The following is a 20,534-nucleotide window of genomic DNA, read 5'->3' as shown; positions in this document are numbered from 1 at the left end:
GAGTAACGCTTCTCCATTGGTCGTTTCATTAACACACACACGTGGGCGTGACTTGAGGAGCATATGTCATTACGTCGGACATCAATGAGAAATTGCTATTGAGATAATCAGGAATAATCCTAATAATCCACCATAGTCATGTTAAACGAGATTGGCTATGCCTTTCCTGCTGGCGATGAAAGCGATGGGAGTAACGACGAGTGGGACATTGGGTATTCTGATAATAACAAAAAACCGCGCGCTGAGGTAAAAGAAAAGGTTCTTTCTTACGTCCAACTCTCGTCTCGCCCCATGTGTTATATTTTAGCTAGCATTCGGCCATTTAGTTCAAGATAGTTATGTACACAAATTATTCGCATGATTAAAAAAGCAACCTTTTTTCATCTTGCTGGCAGTTTTCTGAAGCACATCTGAATGGAGAAGATAAAGTATCCACCTTGAAAAGGGCCATTACTGCAGGGAATGTCGACCTGGTGCGCGAACTCTTAGACAGTGGTAAGTGCTTGTATTCATAGCTGTTATTTGGCCGACACAAGTCATACATTTTGTATATATATATATATATATATATATATATATATATATATATATATATAATCGTTATCTATCAGGTCTGGACGTGGAGACACGCCTCGGCTTTGGCTGGACTCCTCTCATGTGCGCTGTCCATGTGGCCCACTATGAGCTCGCTGAACTGCTGCTGGATCATGGTGCAAGTGCAAACTTCAGTAGAGGTAAATGCAGACAAAAGTGTGAAAAGACACTCATAATTCCATTGATTTGTGAATCAGAGCTTCATATCAAAAGATGAAATGGGGCATTAAGATATTTCTGCATGTATTGTCACCTTTACTTTTGGCTTAAAGAAGTATTTAGTAATTATATCCTCCTTAGAAACATAGCACTCACATGAGATAAGGGGCTTGTCCTAATACCTACGTTTGTGTGATGTAATTTTCCAATGTTTTCAAGTGTTGTAAAGTTTTTGCAGAACTTTTACACATTTCAATGCTTTGTACTTTTAAACTTCCAAATGTTTTTTCGGATTATGTAACAGACAAAACAATTCAATTGTGTAGCCTTAATTTAATTGAGAAATAATAAAAAGCAATTGCAGACGTTTTACAAAATACACATATTAATCTCTGCACCAATAAAATGTGCAAAACATTTTCAGTTTTTTTATACCACCAAATTATATCTAATGTATAGTTAAATAAAAAGCATTTCTCAGTCTTGTGATTTTGGGGCACGTGAGCTCCTGAGCATGATGAATGATGGCATACGTTTAGCCTCAAATACTTGAAACAGCTCTGAAGCAATATTAGGTATAGTGTGTGGGTATAGCATGCGATAAGGGCACTGAGCACTGACCTGGGACAGTCTTGCACACCTACTTCCTATGACATGCAAATGGCCAAGACCACAAGTGTTTTTTGAGACAGGCCGGTTTTCTGTTATTGGACACTTTTATTGGACACCATTCAGTGCATCCTTAAGAATTTAAAGTCAAAGTTTGAGTTTGACAAGGTAAGAAAGAGCAGGTGCTGTCAATCTGACGTTGCACTACATGGCCTTCCTGTGACTCTTGTGGGTTTTTATTGGAGAGGATGGGGTTTTGCATCAGCCACAGGGAAGGAACCCAATGATATCAAATCAAAAAAGCATGGCTAGACTTAATCCTTCAGGGGGAATAGTTTGGTTTTCATTAATACGGTCAACATTGAAGTAGGTTACATTCTTTTGATTTCAACCCACGTGCTAGAGAGGATGGAAACCAATTAGAGTTTGCCTTAGTGTCCTTCATCTGCCATTACTTAATGTTTGTGACGCACATGCCGAGCTATTGTAACGTGTAATTAATCTGCTGGTGTGTTTTTGGTTTACACATTGGCTCTCTTAATTTTTTTTCAAAATTGAATGCATCTGTTGGTCACGGTGAAATGTCGGCACATGAGCGATTTGAAGTGATGCAGACACTTCCACTATGTCCACTGAGAAGAGTTCCAGAAGGGGTCTCGAGCAACTGAAGCTGCAGGCTTAGACAGGATATAATTAAATGTGAATGCAGCTGCCACTTCCTGGTCTGTGTTCCGCACAGAAGGGGAAGAATGTAGAAGTGATTGATAATGGCGGTATACAGAGCGTGGTGCTGGCGTCATTGCGTTGCCCCAACACTGGAGCTTTATTTATTTTCCTGCTCCACCGCAGACGCAACTAAACTGTGTCTGCATCCTACTCCCAAGCAGACCTGCTCCTGCAGTCTAAACGCAGCTATCATCACAACACACAAACCCCTAACATAGATGCGTCTCCTTTCTGCATCAACACAACACTGAGACTGCTCCCGGTCGGATAGGTGCCTGAAGCACTAGCAGTGTCCAAGAACATTAGGCCATATGAGACTCACGTGAAGTATGTACAAGCATGTGTATCCTGTGGTTTGAGCAGTACCACTGCAGAACTTTTTTTGCGAATTATAATTTATGAAGTGGTATGTCTGTGTTTTTCCCTAACTTCCTTACATAGACCACTATACAGTTCTGATGGCTGCTTGCACGGCAGCGTCTGCCACAGAAGAGATGATCTCTAAGTGTGTGGCTCTGCTGCTCAGTCGCAACGCTGACCCGAATGTCTGCAACAGGTAAGAAAGTCACTTAGCAAGAAATTAAATCTTACAGTCTTTATTTTTTTTTTTCCCTGACAGAATATGGCTTCTATTTGCTTTTTAAGTCGTGACGTAAGGAATACAGTTTCCGGGTCCAAGTCTCTACTCGTTTCATTTGAGATCACTATCTCAACAGCCGTTTATGAGCACTGTTTATTCATAACACAGATTTAATCTTAACTTTTAAAAACTCAGTGTGTACACTACAGTCTCGAGGTTCACGTCATCCTGGACACCAATATTTTAATGATTCATAAAAGATGAATCACTGTCTGGCCATCTTAGATTTCGTTATTGGGATAAAGGGAAGTGTATATTAGCGCCATTTGTTGTTTGCTTTTGGCATCTGATTGAGCATTTGGACCCGGAAATGGTGACATGTGACATCAGACTTGACTTAAATAGTTTGTTCTTCTGCATTTCTAAAAAATATTGTTGTTGACTACAGTGATTTCTCAGGTCATTTGCCTCAGTGCTTGTCATGCATTGATGAACTGGAATTAAAGGTGCACTGCACACAGTGTTTTTTTCCCCTGATATGACAGTCAGTTTGGGCTTTTATTTTTTCATGTAGCAGCGCAGTCGTACAGAAGTTTTCAGTTACTGATGGCATTGTAACTTATTTATTCCTTGAGTAAATATGTCCAGCAACAGGGGTTACCAAAAATCAAAAGCACTCAGCTGGGCCTCATAAGGGGATCTGCTCCATGTAAAATAGCTTTTATTGGCCTACCTGTATTATTGATTATGCATCTCCTGTTAGTGTGCTTGAAAGAAATATGCAGGAATTTAGTGCAATGGTTCTCAACAAGTGGGCCAGAGCCCGCCCACTAGAGGACCTCAGCAAACTTCCAAGAGGGCCTCAAGGTGACTTAAGATAGTTGAAAATAAGCCAAAACAACTAAAAATGAAGTTAGTTTTAATTAACCCCTGTGATATGTTTTTTTTTTTTCTCAAAAAAAAAAAATCTGTATATATGGGATATCCTTATTTAAAAGTCTAATTTCTGGACCTAGAAAGGTCATGCAAATTAATAAAATCTTGCAACTCAGCTGGCATTTTATAATAAATACACATTTCTAGTTGTATGTATGTACAGTATCTCATAAAAGTGAGTACACCCCTCACATTTTGGCAACCATATCTTCTCAAGGGACATGAGAAGGGAATGAAACTTGGATATATTTTAGAGTAGTCAATGTGCAACTTGCATAGCAATAAAGATTTACTATCCTCTGAAAATAACTCTACATACAGCCATTATTGTCAAAAAAGCTGGCAACAAAAGTGAGTACACCCCTAAGTGATAACAGCTTTTCGTCGTTTAACCATGCAAAGCCACATGTCCTATTCATCATGTTCATGTTTTTGTATGTTTGACAGGACCATACAAATTTGTGTATCTTGTATTAGAGCAGTTAAAATTTGGTGCTTTGAGTACAATTCTCTCATACTGACCACTGGATGTTCAATATGGCAAATAAGGATTTGAGAATTAGAATTGTTGCTCTCCATAAAGATGGCCTAGGCTATAAGAAGTTCGATAACACCCTGAAACTGAAAGGGTGTTATTGCAGGCCAATACAATACAACTCTGTCGTACAGAGGTTTTCCAAGACGGGTTCCACTCGGAACAGGCCTCGCAAGGGTCGCTCAAAGAAGTTAGGTCCTAGTGCTGTGCTTCAGGTGCAGAAGCTAGCTTCCAAAAACAGATGCATGACTGCTGCCAGCATTGCTTTAGAGATTGCAGAAGGTCAGCTTGTCAGTGTTCAGACCATACACTGCACACTGCAACAAGTCTGCTTGCATGGCCATCGTCCCAAAAGGAAGCCTCTTCTGAAGCTGGCTTACAAGAAAGCCCACAAACAGTTTTCTGAAGGCAACCTCTCTAAGAGCATGAATTACTGGAACCATGTCCTGTGGTCTGATGAGAGTAAGATAAACTTGTTTGGCTCAGATGGTGTCCAGCATGTGTGGCGACGCCTTGGTGAGGAGTACCAAGAAAATTGTGTCTTGCCTACAGTCAAGCATGGTGGTGGTAGCATCATGGTCTGGGGCTGCATGAGTGCTGCTGGTGCTGGGGAGCTGTGCTTCATTGAGGGAAACATGGATTCCAACATGTACTGTGACATTCTGAAGCAGAACATGATGCCCTCCCTTCAGAAACTGGGCCGAACAGCAGTTTTCCAGCATAATAACGACCCCGAACACACCGCCAAGATGACAACTGCCTTGCTGATGAAGCTGAAGGTGAAGGTGAAGGTGATGGAGTGGCCAAGTATGTCTCCGGACCTGAACCCTATTGAGCACATGTGGGACGTCCTCAAGCGGAAGGTGGAGAAGCACCTTGTGTCTAACATCCAGCAGCTCCGTGATGTCAGTATGGAGGAGTGGAAGAGGATGCCAGCAACAACCTGTGCAGCTCTGGTGAACTCCAAGCCCAGGAGGATTAAGGCAGTGCTTGATAACAATGGTGCCCCTACAAAATATTGACACTTTGGACACAGTTTTGACATGTTCACTTAGGGTGTACTCATTTTTGTTGCCAGTTATTTGGACAATAATGGCTATATGTTGAGTTATTTTTAGAGGACAGTAAATTTGTACTTCTATACAAGTTGCACATTGCCTACTCTACAATATATCCAAGTTTCATTTGTGCAGTATTGTCCCTTGAGAAGATATACTAAAATTGTTGCTGAAATGTGAGGGGTGTACTCACTTTTGTGAGATACTGTATATGTATATATATTAGTGCTGTCAAACTATTAATCGCGATTAATCATTCAAAATAAAAGTTTTTGTTTACATAATGTGTATTGTGTATATTTATTATGTGTATATACAGTGGGGCAAAAAAGTATTTAGTCAGCCACCAATTGTGCAAGTTCTCCCACTTAAAAAGATGAGAGAGGCCTGTAATTTTCATCATAGGTATACCTCAACTATGAGAGACAAAATGAGGAAAAAAAAATCCAGAAAATCACATTGTAGGATTTTTAAAGAATTTATTTGCAAATTATGGTGGAAAATAAGTATTTGGTCAATAACAAAATTTCATCTCAATACTTTGTTATATACCCTTTGTTGGCAATAACAGAGGTCAAACGTTTTCTGTAAGTCTTCACAAGGTTTTCACACACTGTTGCTGGTATTTTGGCCCATTCCTCCATGCAGATCTCCTCTAGAGCAGTAATGTTTTGGGGCTGTCGCTGGGCAACACGGACTTTCAACTCCCTCCAAAGATTTTCGATGGGGTTGAGATCTGGAGACTGGCTAGGCCACTCCAGGACCTTGAAATGCTTCTTACGAAGCCACTCCTTCGCGTTGCCGGTGGTGTGTTTGGGATCATTGTCATGCTGAAAGACCCAGCCACGTTTCATCTTCAATGCCCTTGCTGATGGAAGGAGGTTTTCACTCAATCTCACGATACATGGCCCCATTCATTCTTTCGTTTACACGGATCAGTCGTCCTGGTCCCTTTGCAGAAAAACAGCCCCAAAGCACGATGTTTCCACCCCCATGCTTCACAGTAGGTATGGTGTTCTTTGGATGCAACTCAGCATTCTTTCTCCTCCAAACACGACAAGTTGAGTTTTACCAAAAGTTCTATTTTGGTTTCATCTGACCATATGACATTCTCCCAATCCTCTTCTGGATCATCCAAATGCTCTCTAGCAAACTTCAGACGGGCCGGACATGTACTGGCTTAAGCAGGAGGACACGTCTGGCACTGCAGGATTTGAGGCCTTTGTTACTTTGGTCCCAGCTCTCTGCAGGTCATTCACTAGGTCCCCCCGTGTGGTTCTGGGATTTTTGCTCACTGTTCTTGTGATCATTTTGACCCCACGGGGTGAGATCTTGCATGGAGCCCCAGATCGAGGGAGATTATCAGTGGTCTTGTATGTCTTCCATTTTCTAATAATTGCTCCCACAGTTGATTTCTTCACACCAAGCTGCTTACCTATTGCAGATTCAGTCTTCCCAGCCTGGTGCAGGTCTACAATTTTGTTTCTGGTGTCCTTTGACAGCTCTTTGGTCTTGGCCATGGTGGAGTTTGGAGTTGGACTGTTTGAGGTTGTGGACAGGTGTCTTTTATACTGATAACAAGTTCAAACAGATGCCATTAATACAGGACTTGCACAATTGGTAGCTGACTAAATACTTTTTTGCCCCACTGTAAATACACATGCATACAGCATATATTTTGAAAATATTTACATGTATTTACATGTATATATTTATATTCATATAATTTATATCATATAAATATATTTAATATGTAAACGTAACGTGTGTGTGTGTGTGTGTATTAGGGTTGGGCCGTTAGTTGATGTCATCGTCCATCGCCGATGGCTGATAGACATCGTGATCCCCCCGCAATCCGCCGTATCCCAATACTGTGTTTGGAAAGAAAATTACGTGTATTACAGAACCCCCTAAAGGGAATAAATACGATATGGGAGGAAAACACATATTTCAATACTTTCTCTCGCAGTTATATCATTGGGTAATTATACTGAATTGTGTATATAATTGCGGGGCATCAGGGAGCTGCTATTATGCCTGGCATTGAAACTGCTTTTGAATGCACTATCGCTTTTTAGTTTCACTTTCGAGATTCGCGATCGAGCGAGTCTGTTTATACTCTGGAGCGGTAGTACTTACCACACATTTTACAAGATTAGATGTTTGTCAGTGGTGCTGAGGATCTGCAAACCATTCGCCATGGTCCTCAGTCATCACTCCTTACACTGTATATGTTAAGTGAAATTTTATGTACTGTAATGTAACAAGCAACCGTTAGTAATTGTTATGTGTTTCCCGTGTCTTTCTGAATATGGATTTACGGTTCGGGCACACCCCCTAACCCCCCAATTTAATATATAAACGTAACGTGTGTATGTGTATATATATATATGTGTGTTATTTTTCTAACTCTAAAATAATTTATCAGGTAGAAACTGAAACTAAAAATATTTTTTTAAATCCTTTTTCCTTATTTTTATTCATATCCTGTAAATCATGAATGACTGGAAAAGTCGTGGGGCCGAATATTGTGGACAATGAGGGGCTTTTAGTGAACCGTTTACTTCGGGCATGGACTTGGGTGTGCACTTGTTCAGCAAATAAAGTAACCTACACACGTGTTTCATCCAATAATGGTATCATTAGTTCAACAAAACTCATGTAAGGGAGGACAGTTTGATTTACTTTGCATAGGGGTAGGAGTGAGCATGCAGTGTAATCGTGCAAAGTACAATCAGAGCAGTAAAGGAATGGTTCGTTATCAGCTTTCTCCTCAGAAGAGTCAGTTTGCAAGCCTTCATGCCATACACATTTAGTAAACGCAAATGCACTGCGTAACAGCACCAGATTAATAATAAAAAAAAAAAAAATACACAATATATTCACCCGCATTCTGTTTTCTATCATGCGCTGTGCAAGTTTGTGATGTAAGTTCAGGACCAGTCAGTCAAGACCAGGGTTCGATAGAATCAAGTAAATGTGAAACCAGACCAATGCTACAGGGGGCACTGGGAACAATCAGACTTGGACCGCAGCAAACGTGCCTAGTGTATAAAATGAGTTATCCATTTTAAAAAGACCTTACTTTAGACCTTCATCTCATCTGCATGCATCCAGGTCTAACACTGGATAGTCACACAAGCACTGTCTAGCCCTGTTGATTGAGAGTATGTGAAAAAATTCTCCCAGCAGCTACAAAACATTAACACTGGCCAGACAGTGTTTCAAACGGGTCTTCCTAACAGCTCTGTTTGGGAGGTGATGTGTACTCAACAGTGTATTGACTAAGGCATTTTTCAGGGCAGCCTCCAGCTGCTTATCATCTGCCACCCAAATGGCTCACATGATCTGGAGTGTCAACAAGCATGTTGTTCACTTGGCTGGTGAGAAAGTGATTGTGTCCTATCCAGACAAAATATTTAAAGATTGGTAATAAGGAACAGGGAGATGCTGAAGTGATGGGCCTGTCAAACCTTCATCCTCTTCCTCTGCCCTCTCAGTGCTCCACACATAACTTACAATGTGCAGCAGCTGCATTTCCCTAAATCTTTTTGTTAACAAATACAGTATGCTTAGACTAAGCCAGACATCATTTGGGAAGAAGGTCTGTTTCAGATTTGTTGAGATTCATTATTTGAAAATTGCTGAGACGAAACTTTTACATTTGATTTACATTCTCTTTCACATGTGAAATCACAGGCCTATAATAAATGTTTTACATGCCTCATTATGATTATATAATTTAATCAATTGTATAACTATAAGAAATGAATGGGACTGCACAATTAATCAAAGTAAAACTGAAATCTCAATATTTCTCAGTGCATTTATCAAATCAAAGGTTGCTATTTAAATAATTACATAGTCTGTTGCACATAGTGAAGCGCAGCCATGTGCTCATTTACATGCATTCATGTATTTTACAGCATTTCACTAGTGTTCTGCCAAAATAAAAGCTCAAGGATTTGAAATGTTAAAAGTTGAGGGTTTGCATGTTTGAAAGTGAAAAATTAGTATTGTAACTTCTAATGTAAAATAAAATTGTATTTATGCATTTTTATTTTACAGTACAATTCTTATTAACAGTAATATAGTTCTGTCTTGATTTTTTTTTTATTTTATTTTTTATTTAGAGGTCAAACTAATAATAATAATAATAATAATAATAAATGATGATAATATTTGTAATAAATACAATAACAGCAATATAACTTTAGCCAGGTTGTGCAGCCCTATATATATATATATATATAAGTACTTTTAAAATATAAACAACAAGAATGTACTGTATTTATTTTATGTTTACTTGCATGTTATGTGACTATTAACAGAGAACTGGGAATATGCAAATATGTTGTTAAATAATTGAAATATTTAACTTTCTTTGGAGGTACTTTGAATAATTTACATTTGAAATTCTTTTTCCTGCTATATTCTGCAGAACTCCGAAAAAGCTATTTGAAGAATGTTTTAACTGGTTTTGTCCATACAATAAAAGTCATTAGGGTCCAAAACAACAGAGGACTCATTTTATGGAGAAAAAATAAAATAATAATGATGATGATAATATTTGTAATAAATAAAATAGCAATATACATTTTTGCCAAGTTATGCAGCCCTATTTATAAATAAAATAAAAACAATAAGAGGACCAGCATAAGACTATATATAAAATATAAACAAGAATATACAGTATTTTATCTGTTTATGTGCATGCCATGTGACTATTAAACAACATCAGGGAAGCAGGAACATGCAAATGTGTTGTTAAATTATTGAAATATTTAACTTTATTATAGAGGTACTTTAAATATTTTACATTTAAGGGGTTCGGCTGTGGGCTTGGTTTTGTCCATATACCAGCGGTTCCCAATCCCAGTCCTCACGCCCCCCGGCTCTGCATATTTTGCATGTCTCTCTTAGTTAACTCACCTGATTCAGATAACCAGCTCATTAGAAGAGAGCTACGTGCATGAACTGTGTTCCGATTGATATGATCCCTACACAGTGTTCATTGCTTCCTACTCCCTGAGCAGGGGAAATCCGTTTAAGTTTACTTGACTTCGGAACATTAATTCATGGATTTGCGCTGCGCCGCTGCCTGCAGCGTCTTCACACACAGACGAGTGTGACATAGCCTACCTCTGTAAATAAATACATATAAATACGAGGACTGGGATTGGGAAACACTGGTCCATACAATAAAAGTCACTGGGGTCAAAAACAGCAACAACAACTAAAATCGTCTTTTGAGTGTCACAGAAGGATGCCACTTTGCAGGCGTACCTGAGATGTTATGAATTGCAGACATTTTGACAAAAATGTTTCAAGCTTTAAATGTAGTGAGAACTCAATCCAGACGTCACTGGGCCCAGTGACCTTACAAAAAGCATGTTTTGCTGAGCATGCAAGACTTTTGCAACTGCCTCTTCCGTTCTTTCATGTAGTTTATTTGATGATGTGCCCAGTGAGGCTTTTGAGCAGCCATGCTGACAGGCATATGTTGTTCCAAATTATTCTGATTTCAAACATCAGTTTAGTTATTGTTGCATTTATGTGAGAAGCATTTATAGCAGCTTCTTACTTCTCCCATTGATGTAAATACTTGAAAGTTATGGTTTTACCCATAGGATAAATCCTGTTTACAGCAATTATGATCTTGTTTTATTGGTTCAATAAGCTTTCTTATTGCTCCCTTGGTTTTGGTAGAAGGACAGCCTGGGAAAATGTGTTTAAGACTGCACACATTTGTCACAAATACAGTCACTGAAGAGGAAATGCGTAGATAACGAGGAGATAATGTCAGGATGAAGAATGATGGTGCCCTTGTTCACCTGTGCCTGATGTTGTGGAGTTAAGTTCACCTCCGTCACATTCTCTGGGAAATGCCACCCAGGTTGATTAATAGCCTCAGGATTTTCCCATAGATTTAAGGTGTGATGTTTGACACTGTGATCTGTAGATAAAACTGTATATTTACGACAGTGACGCAAGCTCTGAATGCAGATGGCTAGAAAGTTCCTCTTTTGTGCTTTTATTTTACATTTTTTACAGGTAATAGATTGTCCTAAATCAGGTGTTAAATGTTTTTGTCTTTGTTTACTTTGGCGCAGGAGTACTCTTTATGGTGATTTGATTATTCTGAATGGAGTTTCATTTAAGGGTGATTTACAAACAGGTGCGTCATGAACCTGTGTTTATGAGGGGGGCTTCAATGGTTGTCCATACTCACTTGGTGCTCTAAGCAAGATATCAGACATAACTAATTTATGTTTTAGTAGCTCTTTGAGTAAATGTAACTGTAAGATGTGTTAGCCTAGAGGTACAGTTTTTGTTTATCATACGAAATGATTTAAAATTGCTGTTGAATACAATATATACTGTAGTTATTTTTATAACGTACCAAGATACGTGATTAAACTTGACAGCTAGTGATGGACTTTCTCATTGAATTAAGTATTCCCACCCAAGATTCAAGATAATTATTTTTAACTTAAAATGTTAACTCAAGAAATGTTGCTTTGGAAAGACATTTTATTTATTTTCATTTAGTTTAACTTGATGAAAAACAAAAAAGAGAGAGAGAAAAACTATATGAACATAATGGAAAAAAAACTAAACAAAACGAAAAAATGAAACGACAGTATTACTAAAACTTAAATGAAAATTAAAATGTGAAATTTCAAAATGGAATAAAATAGAATAGAATAATTTCTGCAAATTAATTAAACATTTTGGAAGTTGCATTCAAAATCCATTTGGTTCAAAAATCTTGAGAGGTCACGTTGTTTACAGATAAATTTAGAAGGTGTACAGGAAGTGACAAGCTTGAATGTCCGTGCTGTCTGAAACTCTCAAGGGGTTTATTTATTTCAAATATTGTTTTCATGAAACTGCCAGAGCACTCTGTATTGTACTTTAAGATGGTGGCTATAGCAAACAAAAAACACTAGGCTTAAATTATCACTATTACACTTTAGCTTAGTTTGCTTCTATCAATTCCATCTCAGTTTACTGCAATAAATGGCTCGTTAAATATAAATGTGGCAGAGAACATAACCCCTTGTATGTGTGATTTATTGCCATCAGCATGGTCACAGTAACATCTGGTAGTTCTGTTGTGTCTTTTTTGTGCCCTTGCTCAGGAGCAGTATGACGTGTTTGATGCTGGCAGCCAGAGACGGCTATTGTCAGGTGATTAATATGCTGGTTTCACATGGAGCGGAGCTGAACTTTCAGAATGATAATGGACTTACGGTAAGATCATCAATAAAGGCTGTAGAAATAATTAACTTTCTCTATATTAGTTGTTTTTAACCTGCATTTGATCATATTTATTGTCCATTTGTATCTATCTATTATTTTTTTATTTATTTGATTTATTTTTGGCATTTTTGCCTGTAAGTGGGAGAGAGATAGGGGGGCGGGATCGGGAAAGGTACTCGAGTCGAGATGTCAGTGTGCTGCCCACAAGGCTATTGGCGCCGACCGTCTATTATTATTATTATTATTATTATTGCATTCTCCCCTGGATTACACTTTAATATTCTGATGGAGCAGGCCCTCATAATAGCAGTGCAGTATGGACGTGAAGCGGCTGTGTTGAAACTGCTTCAACTAGGAGCGGATAAGTTCATCAAAACCAAAACGGAGAAGACAGCAGCTGACGTGGCCAAAGTGTTCAATTACCCTGAGGTAGATCTCCAATGTCAGAAATGATAGAAATGTTTTCTTTAGACTACAGTTAAAAAAATGTTGCTTTTGGTCTTGAGAAAGATTCAAATCATTGCTCTTTTCAGATCTCCAGGATCCTTGATTCTGCAGATCTCTCTTCTGTAAATGGCAATGCACCCTCCAAAGCTGAGGCGCTGTATAAATTTCTCAATCACAACCCTGATCCTTCCTCTGCCTGCAAAGAGAGGTGAGCCTCTGTGTCTGTGACTTGGCTTGTAACGCCCTCTAGTGGTGACTGAAAATGAAACTAAATGCTTTTTTTTGAAAGACATTTTAGTGTTGCAGAAGATTTATATTTCAAATGAGTACTGCTCATTTGAATATTCTGTTCATCAGAAAATCAATGTTTTCTACAGTGATAAGAAGAAATGTTTCTTGAGCACCAAATCAGCATTTTGGAATGATTTCTGAAGGGTCATACTGTATGACACTAAATGGCTGGTAAAAATTTACCTTTGCCATCAAAGGAATAATTTACATTTTAAAATATATTGAAAAAGAAAACAGTTTTAAATTGTAATATTTCACAACTTTGCTCTATTTCTAATCAAATAAGTGCAGCCTTGATCAGTATAAGAAACTTCTTTTAAAAAAATCTTTAAAATCCCAAACCTTTGAGCGATATATGTAATTAAATATACACCGTATATAAAGTGGTAGCAGAAGAGCATAAGTCATATGCTGGTCCTCACTATAAACTATATTTAATCGTTTTACAAATCAACATAAAAGCAGCTGGGCTCAGATGTCAGTATTGTAAATGTGAGTTCATTCTTTTGTTTGATCTTACAGTTCCTCCAAGCTGAGTGATATTGAACTTCTGCTGCATGGTCTGAATCTGGATCATCTCTCGGACATCATGGTGGTGAGCCAGTCGATTTATTCTACCGTTACGCTAATAGTTTTTTAGATTAACTTATGGTTGTGTGTTACCGGTACAATTCCTGTAGATTAGGGGTGTCAAACTCAGTTCCTGGAGGGCCGCAGCCCTGCAGAGTTTAGTTCCAACCCTGCTCCAACTCACATATTGTGTAGTTTTCAGTTCAGCCTGAAGGACTTGATTAGTTGGATCAGGCGTGTTTAATTAGGGTTGGAGCTAAACTCGGCCGGGCTGTAGCCCTCCAGGAATTGAGTTTAACACCCCTGCTGTAGATGAAGTTTGTTTTTAACATTTTTTTCACATGCAATACTGTGTGATTGCCCCGTAGACCTTTGTTGTAAATGACTTGCAGTGTTGATTTTCTGAGGTAATAACTATTGTCTCTATTGAATATTCCTTCTCTCATGTCAACTGTGTCTTTTTTTTTTTTACTGGCAGGAAAATGATGTCACTTGGAGTGACCTGTTGATCATGGAGAAGGGGGATTTGGAAAAGGTATTTAGATCATGTCTTTTTAATAGATGAGAACATTCAAAAAAAATTGTGCAAAACAAACATTTGTTAATGGCTAAAAATATAATGAATTGGATACTTTTTAGATATACATCTAAAAAACTACATATATTAGATCTCCCATAAAATGTTGGTTTACAATAAATCAGCTCTCTTTCTCTTAGATTGGCGTAACTAATCCTGAGGATCAAAAGAAGATTCTCAGCACCATGGAGCAGATGCACCTTGATAAAGTAGATCTGGACACCCTGACGCCTCTTAATAACATAGACAGCGGGTAAAGCTCATTTAGCCTCAAGCTAATCTAAACTTTATTGTATGTTTATTATGTATCCACATCAGACCCAAACCACGTTTCCCATACTGGTAACAGTCTATAGTGCAGCTAAAGGGCTGTAGAACTCACAGCAGGACAACAGTGTCTTGACAAGGCTTCCATGTAAGCCTGTCTTAATGGTTTAAGCTCTAGTAATGATTTGTAAGGTGAGAAATGAACTAGTGCCGTTTCTGCATGCTCTAGATTCTGACGGATGTTGGCGAGTTGGCGGCGTGGCGGCCATGTTTGACTTTAAAGTCTATGCTTAATGAATCTAATCAATCTGTAATATCTTTATTCCATGTCAGGGAAGTACAGAGAGGGCAGACGGACACACAGTAAATTGTGCAGTTAAATCCTCTTCTGATAGCTGCTCCATAAACACACATTAAAGGGATATAGAGTTACAGTGAAATTCATTGCCACAGTTGATTTCCTGTCTAATGAGATTAGATCATTAGTAGTTCATAAGTTGTTTCCGGACGATAACTCTGTAGCTTTGATACTAATGTTATTTTTAGGGCAAAAAAACTGTTATTTTTTTGAGTGGTTGGATTATTTAAAATATATCAATAATTGCCAGCGTATGTGACCTGATACAAATTGATGGATCTGCTCATGGTGCCTGTTGGGACGGTGGCATTAACCCAGCACTTAGTCGTCTACAAGAGCCTATCACTCATTCAGTCATAGAAAAACTAACAAAGTGATGCTCAGAGCCCATCTCTCCGTCCTGAAGGAGATAGTAACTCCACAGTGTCTGACAGTGTTTACCACAGGCTCTGACAGAGTGTTAGGAGAAGAAAACGGCTGCTTGGGGAAATGCTCTGTTAAGATAACACTATCAACATCGCGTGGTATGTGTGAGCCATTACAGGAGTTTGAAATTGTAAGTGATGGCAGAAGTGCGCCAAGAATCCTGTCACCAAATTAAGTGATACCATTGGTCATTTAAGAGACATTTGCTTCAGCTTTCAATGTTTGTGACTTTAGGATAAAGAGAACTGAAGGAAATATTCAAGTAAACAATGGTTTCACTTGGTTGATAGCATTTGGTGATTGATAGATAGATACTGTAACCACAGATTTTATAACATTTTTCTTACACATGGTATATGATTCTTACATGTTTTGTTCATCAAGATAAACTTCACAAATTAACACAACTTTTCCTGAATTTTGAAGCTAAATGCAATCAGCAGAAGTAAAAAGCTAATCATAGGCTATAAACAAACTACATCGCGGTAGTGCTGGGCAGTTTAACCAAAATTCTTCTAACACTTTTTTTTTTTTTTTTTTTTTTTTTAGGATTCTGGCGGTTTAATGCTTTATCATGGTTTTATAGAATATATAGAACATATAGAATGAGCAGTTTTTTATGTAAATTAAAGGTAAGATGAAAAGAAAACACCATCTAAATTTTTCTGAAGACAGTCAGTTCCCCTCAGAGATACATTAAACCCCTCACCCCCAGTTCAGTATTTAGAATTTTCTTCCAATATTTTGCGTATCACGAACAGTGAATTTGCTTCGCCTGCTACAGTATTTTTTCCTCTTTGCGTACCTCTTTAACATCCCTGACTTCTGTTAATGGCTGCGTACGATTGGCTTATTTGCCAAGTTAAAGAATTAGTTGTGCGGTATTAATGGTTCTAAAAGTTTCCCAACCATTAGTCAGAAGTGTATGCAGTTAACTGGGATCTCCCCTCAATTAACCACACTTTGTACATTTTAGGGCACTTGTTTTTAAAAAAAAAAATGCATACCGTTTGCATAAACAAAACTGGTTTACCATTTGAACCGGTATATCACCCAGCATTACATCACGGTTGCATGATTTCAATGTCACCATCAAGCTTCTGACAACTCTTTGACAAGTCTTTATATAAAAAAAAAGTTAAAATTGTTTACAAAAGTTTGATTTATAAACACAATCAGGTTGTTTGGAGAGGAGATTACCTGTTAGGCGTGATGACTTTTAATGTCCCTGACAATCTTTGTAGCTTGTTGTTAGCAACTGCATTTTTAAAAACAACTATAAAAGATTTGACTAAAGCACACAGCAAATTACGGTTGTATTTTATGCAATCGAATAAAATGTAAAACTGTCTTAAGCTTGTGTTATTTCAGGCATTTAAAAAATCCCATCAGGGCGATGGGAAGTGCTAAAATGCCAACTCGTTTCTGGGTTTTGGCCTACAAAAATGTCATCCCTGCAGCACTCTACTTTGAAAAGTCTAAGCATAAAGGAAGAGGAAAGTTTATTTAACTGCTTCATAAGTTCATGAACAAAGAGTGTCATTTGTGAAATGTCTTCTTTTTTCTCAGGAGTGAAGATTTCCTTAACTTTCTGATCAGCCTGAAACAGCAGTGCTGTTACTTGACAGAAACCTTACAGGATGTCATCAGCAGATTCCCACGTAGCCCTGCTGAGGTCTGTTGTGTTCTTTAAGTATCTGAGTCCTGTGTAAAACATGACCAGTTAGAATTATTCCTGTCTGTTTCTTTAGTCTCGTATAGCCAGGCTTTTGATTTGTGGCAGTCTGGTCTACATTGCTTTATTCTGACCAACCACCCACTTAGAAAGAGACATGTAAAGCAACCAGCAACCATTTTTTTTTTTTATGTGCTGTTTAGGAGTGGATGTGAAATAAAAACAATTAAAATAACGGTACATTAGCCAAATGGTTGTACACAAAACACTGTAAAAAAAAAATAGGAAGGAAATTGATAGACATGGTCAAAATTCACAAAAATAGTTTTTGTGTATGTGTGTTCCATGGTGAGAAAAGAATGGTTCATTTTTAATTTAAAGTAAATAATGCACAAAAAGCTGTGACTAGACTGGACTGCCCAATTTTATATTTGTGAATGACTGATCTCTGCCACAACATTGTAAATAAACATTTCACCAACAATAAATATGCAACCTTGCTTTCAAAATTGCTTCATCTGGGCCATATGAGTCCATCAGTTTAAGTGTGCATGGCCTCTGAGAGTAACTTCCAAGTGCCTGAAATGATCCATGACTTGAATAAATGGGAACAAATGAGTTCAACTGTATTTTAAACCTTCATGTCAAGTGTTTTCAGCTGAAGTGGCAGTAGGCAGACAGAGCTATTGTATCTCACATTTCGTTCCTGCTTGTTTGTGATGCCTTTGTTCGACAGGTTGTTCTTACATGTGATCCCAAGAAAGAGGCTCAAGCCCTTTGCACCGAGCTAGTAACTCAGACAGGAGACCTCCAGAAAGAGATTCTCTGTCTTAAGACCCTGCTCAGCAAGGTCGGTCATGTCCACATTCCTTCATGTCCTCATCTTTCTTCTTCTCTGACGCTTCTATTTACAATAGTTTTGTCTAGTAAAAATACTGTGAGAGCAACAGGGGCAGCTGTTTCATCCCTCTTAAGATGTTCCTATAGTCTCTTTCATGATGATGAAGGGTAATCATTTGTGAACAAATAAATTGAGGATGTAATCCGCTAGCACATTCCAGAGAATTTCTACAACTCCCATCAATCTCTTATGTGAAATTAGTTTAATCAAACGTGTTTGTAGCTTGTTGTAACTCCTGTTGTTCTCAAAGCATTCAACATTTGATTGTGGCATCCCATCGAAATAGAATCTTAATAGAATGCTTTCTTAGATAGTGTTTTGTATTTTGTCATAAGAAACATTCCACTGACTACACCATAATTATATATATATATATACTCATGCTGCGACACATGTGAAATACTGGTTTTTCCCATGGTATTTAAAAGCAAATTAACTCGCTGTCAGGCCAACGAGATGTAGATGAGTTTGTTTCTTCATCGAAAAACAGATTTGGAGAAATTTAGCATTACATGACTTGCTCACCAATGGATCCTCTGCAGTGAATGGGTGCCGTCAGAATGAGATTCCAAACAGCTGATAAAATCATCACAATAATCCACAAGTAATAAGAGTCCACAAGACCTTCAGTCCATCAATTAATGTCTTGTGAAGCTAAAAGCTGTGTGTTTGTAAGAAACAAATCCGTAAAGATGTTTTTAACTTGAACTGTTGCATCTGGTTAAAGTCAGTAATACCGCTTTCTCGTCTGAATCAGAAGAGAAATATGCAATGATCAAGCACAGTTTACAAGCAAAAACAGTTCTAAACAAATGTGTTATAAAAAAAATATTTGAGGTTAACGGGATGGACTGGAGAAAGCATTATTTTGGGTTATGGACTTGTATTTTGGTCAGAAGTGACAGTTTAAAGTTAAAATGTCTTAATAATGTTTCTTACAAATACATAGCTTTTTATTTCACAAGATCTTAATTGATGGACTGGAGTCATGTGGATTACTTGTGGATAGTGATGTTTTTATCAGCTGTTTGGACACTCATTCTGATGGCACCCATTCACTGCAGAGGATCCATTGATGAGCACGTGATATAATGCGCAATTTCTCCAAATCTTTTCTGATGAAGAAACTAACTACATCTACAACTTGAATGACCTGAGGGCGAGTATATTTTCAGCAAATTTTGATTTTTGGATGAACTATTTCTTTAAGTTTGACGTCACGGGTCCAATTGCTCTATGAAATCCCAAAAACAAACAGTATACGGTACTAATATACACTGATAGTGTGCTCTAATAATAATAATTTATTCTCTTTTAACCCTTAATTTCTCCTTAGATGGATCACACAGAATACAACTTTCAGCTTCTTCAACCAGTCTCCAATAATGGCCAGAGAGGAAGGTCCCGCAAGAGGTTTGCTGCTGTGCTTGGACTTGGAATGCTTGGAGCAGGGCTTCTATTTGTGCTGTCACAATCAAAAAAACTGAACTCTTTTTGAGGTTATGTATTGCAGTGATGTATGTATTTTAAGTTGTTACATCAGTATTTTATTAATAATTGTATGTTGTAGATTTAGGTTAAGAATATGTTATGATCACCCTTTTTGTGGTGCTATTCAAGACTGTTATTCAAGTAAATCTGTTAAATGTTCTTTTGCTTTTTCAGGCAATTCACTTCATAAAAGTTTTCCCAAACCACAATGTTATCCTTCTCTTTGCTTTGTATTCACTGTTGTCAACTTCTATTACAGCGGCATCTGCCGGTCAGAGCTGAACGGCTAGCACTTTGGGTTTTGGAAATTGTGTTTTGATTTTGCTGGGTGGCTCAAAAAGAAAAGTCATTGCCAGTCGCTGTCTGTGGTGCTGAAATGTCATTTCCGGGTTGCAGGACCCCCTTACAACTAAATTCATGATAAAAGCTGGTTACTTCATCAGTCATGTTCAGTTTAATTGAACAATTGCTTGATGCATATTCATTTTCGGGCTTGAGGGGAAAATTATGGCATGTGCAAGCAGTTTCCCGAAAGCCCCGTTTGGAAAATGTTACATAAGATGTCTATGAGCAGCAAACAATGGCAGATGTTTTATCTCTTTAATTTCTTTTAGTTGCATGCATTTATTATGTGTGTAATCAAAAGTTAGGCCGAGTAAAATGCATTTAAAAGAACCACTTTAATTGATATGTTCTGCTATTTGACTCCCACTTGAGAAAGATGAGAGATATGAACCAGTCCTCAAGGTGCTGTAACAATGTCAAATATATGTTGTTCGATATAAGTTCAAACATTTTTCACAATGTTGGAATTGCTTGTGTGAAAGGGAATGTCAAACAGTTTCTACAAGTATAGATCTCTGTGATTTTTGGACAATTTTCCAACACTGTTCTGTATCCCCACTGCCGCTGACTTTGTAATATTTTGTATTCTTTATGTATAGCCTATTCGGTTCTGAGAACGTTTTTAAACGATTACAGCAGAGTGCTTCTATAAGCTAGACAAACTTCGCCTTAGAGAAAACCTCTACAAAACATAAATACTGTTATTATTTCTAAGGTTAGTTT

At 37.9% G+C, this 20,534-nt stretch overlaps 1 protein-coding gene across 1 annotated transcript; it reads left to right on the top strand.

Moving 5' to 3' along the window:
* Window positions 1-39: 39 nt before the first annotated feature.
* asz1 (ankyrin repeat, SAM and basic leucine zipper domain containing 1) lies at window positions 40-20,022 on the top strand. The gene is made up of 13 exons (XM_058751799.1): window positions 40-246; window positions 396-495; window positions 612-734; window positions 2,530-2,644; window positions 12,343-12,454; window positions 12,758-12,892; window positions 12,997-13,118; window positions 13,724-13,796; window positions 14,250-14,306; window positions 14,489-14,601; window positions 16,969-17,074; window positions 17,811-17,924; window positions 19,312-20,022. The coding sequence occupies exons 1-13, from the start codon at window positions 139-141 to the stop codon at window positions 19,471-19,473; spliced, it is 1,440 nt and encodes a 479-aa protein (XP_058607782.1). The 5' UTR covers window positions 40-138; the 3' UTR covers window positions 19,474-20,022.
* Window positions 20,023-20,534: the final 512 nt, after the last annotated feature.

The sequence above is a fragment of the Onychostoma macrolepis genome, chromosome 18 (genome assembly GCF_012432095.1).
Source record: "Onychostoma macrolepis isolate SWU-2019 chromosome 18, ASM1243209v1, whole genome shotgun sequence".
NCBI lineage: Eukaryota > Metazoa > Chordata > Actinopteri > Cypriniformes > Cyprinidae > Onychostoma > Onychostoma macrolepis.
The sequence above is the reverse complement of the archived record's forward strand: the minus strand, read 5'-3'. Positions and strand labels throughout refer to the sequence as shown.

Coding starts and splice junctions, on each gene's coding strand:
- asz1 (XM_058751799.1), top strand. CDS start 139: ATGTTAAACGAGATTGGCTATGCCTTTCCTGCTGGCGATGAAAGCGAT. Junction 2,645..12,342: donor GACCCGAATGTCTGCAACAG/GTAAGAAAGTCA, acceptor GCCCTTGCTCAG/GAGCAGTATGACGTGTTTGA. Junction 13,119..13,723: donor TCCTCTGCCTGCAAAGAGAG/GTGAGCCTCTGT, acceptor TTGATCTTACAG/TTCCTCCAAGCTGAGTGATA.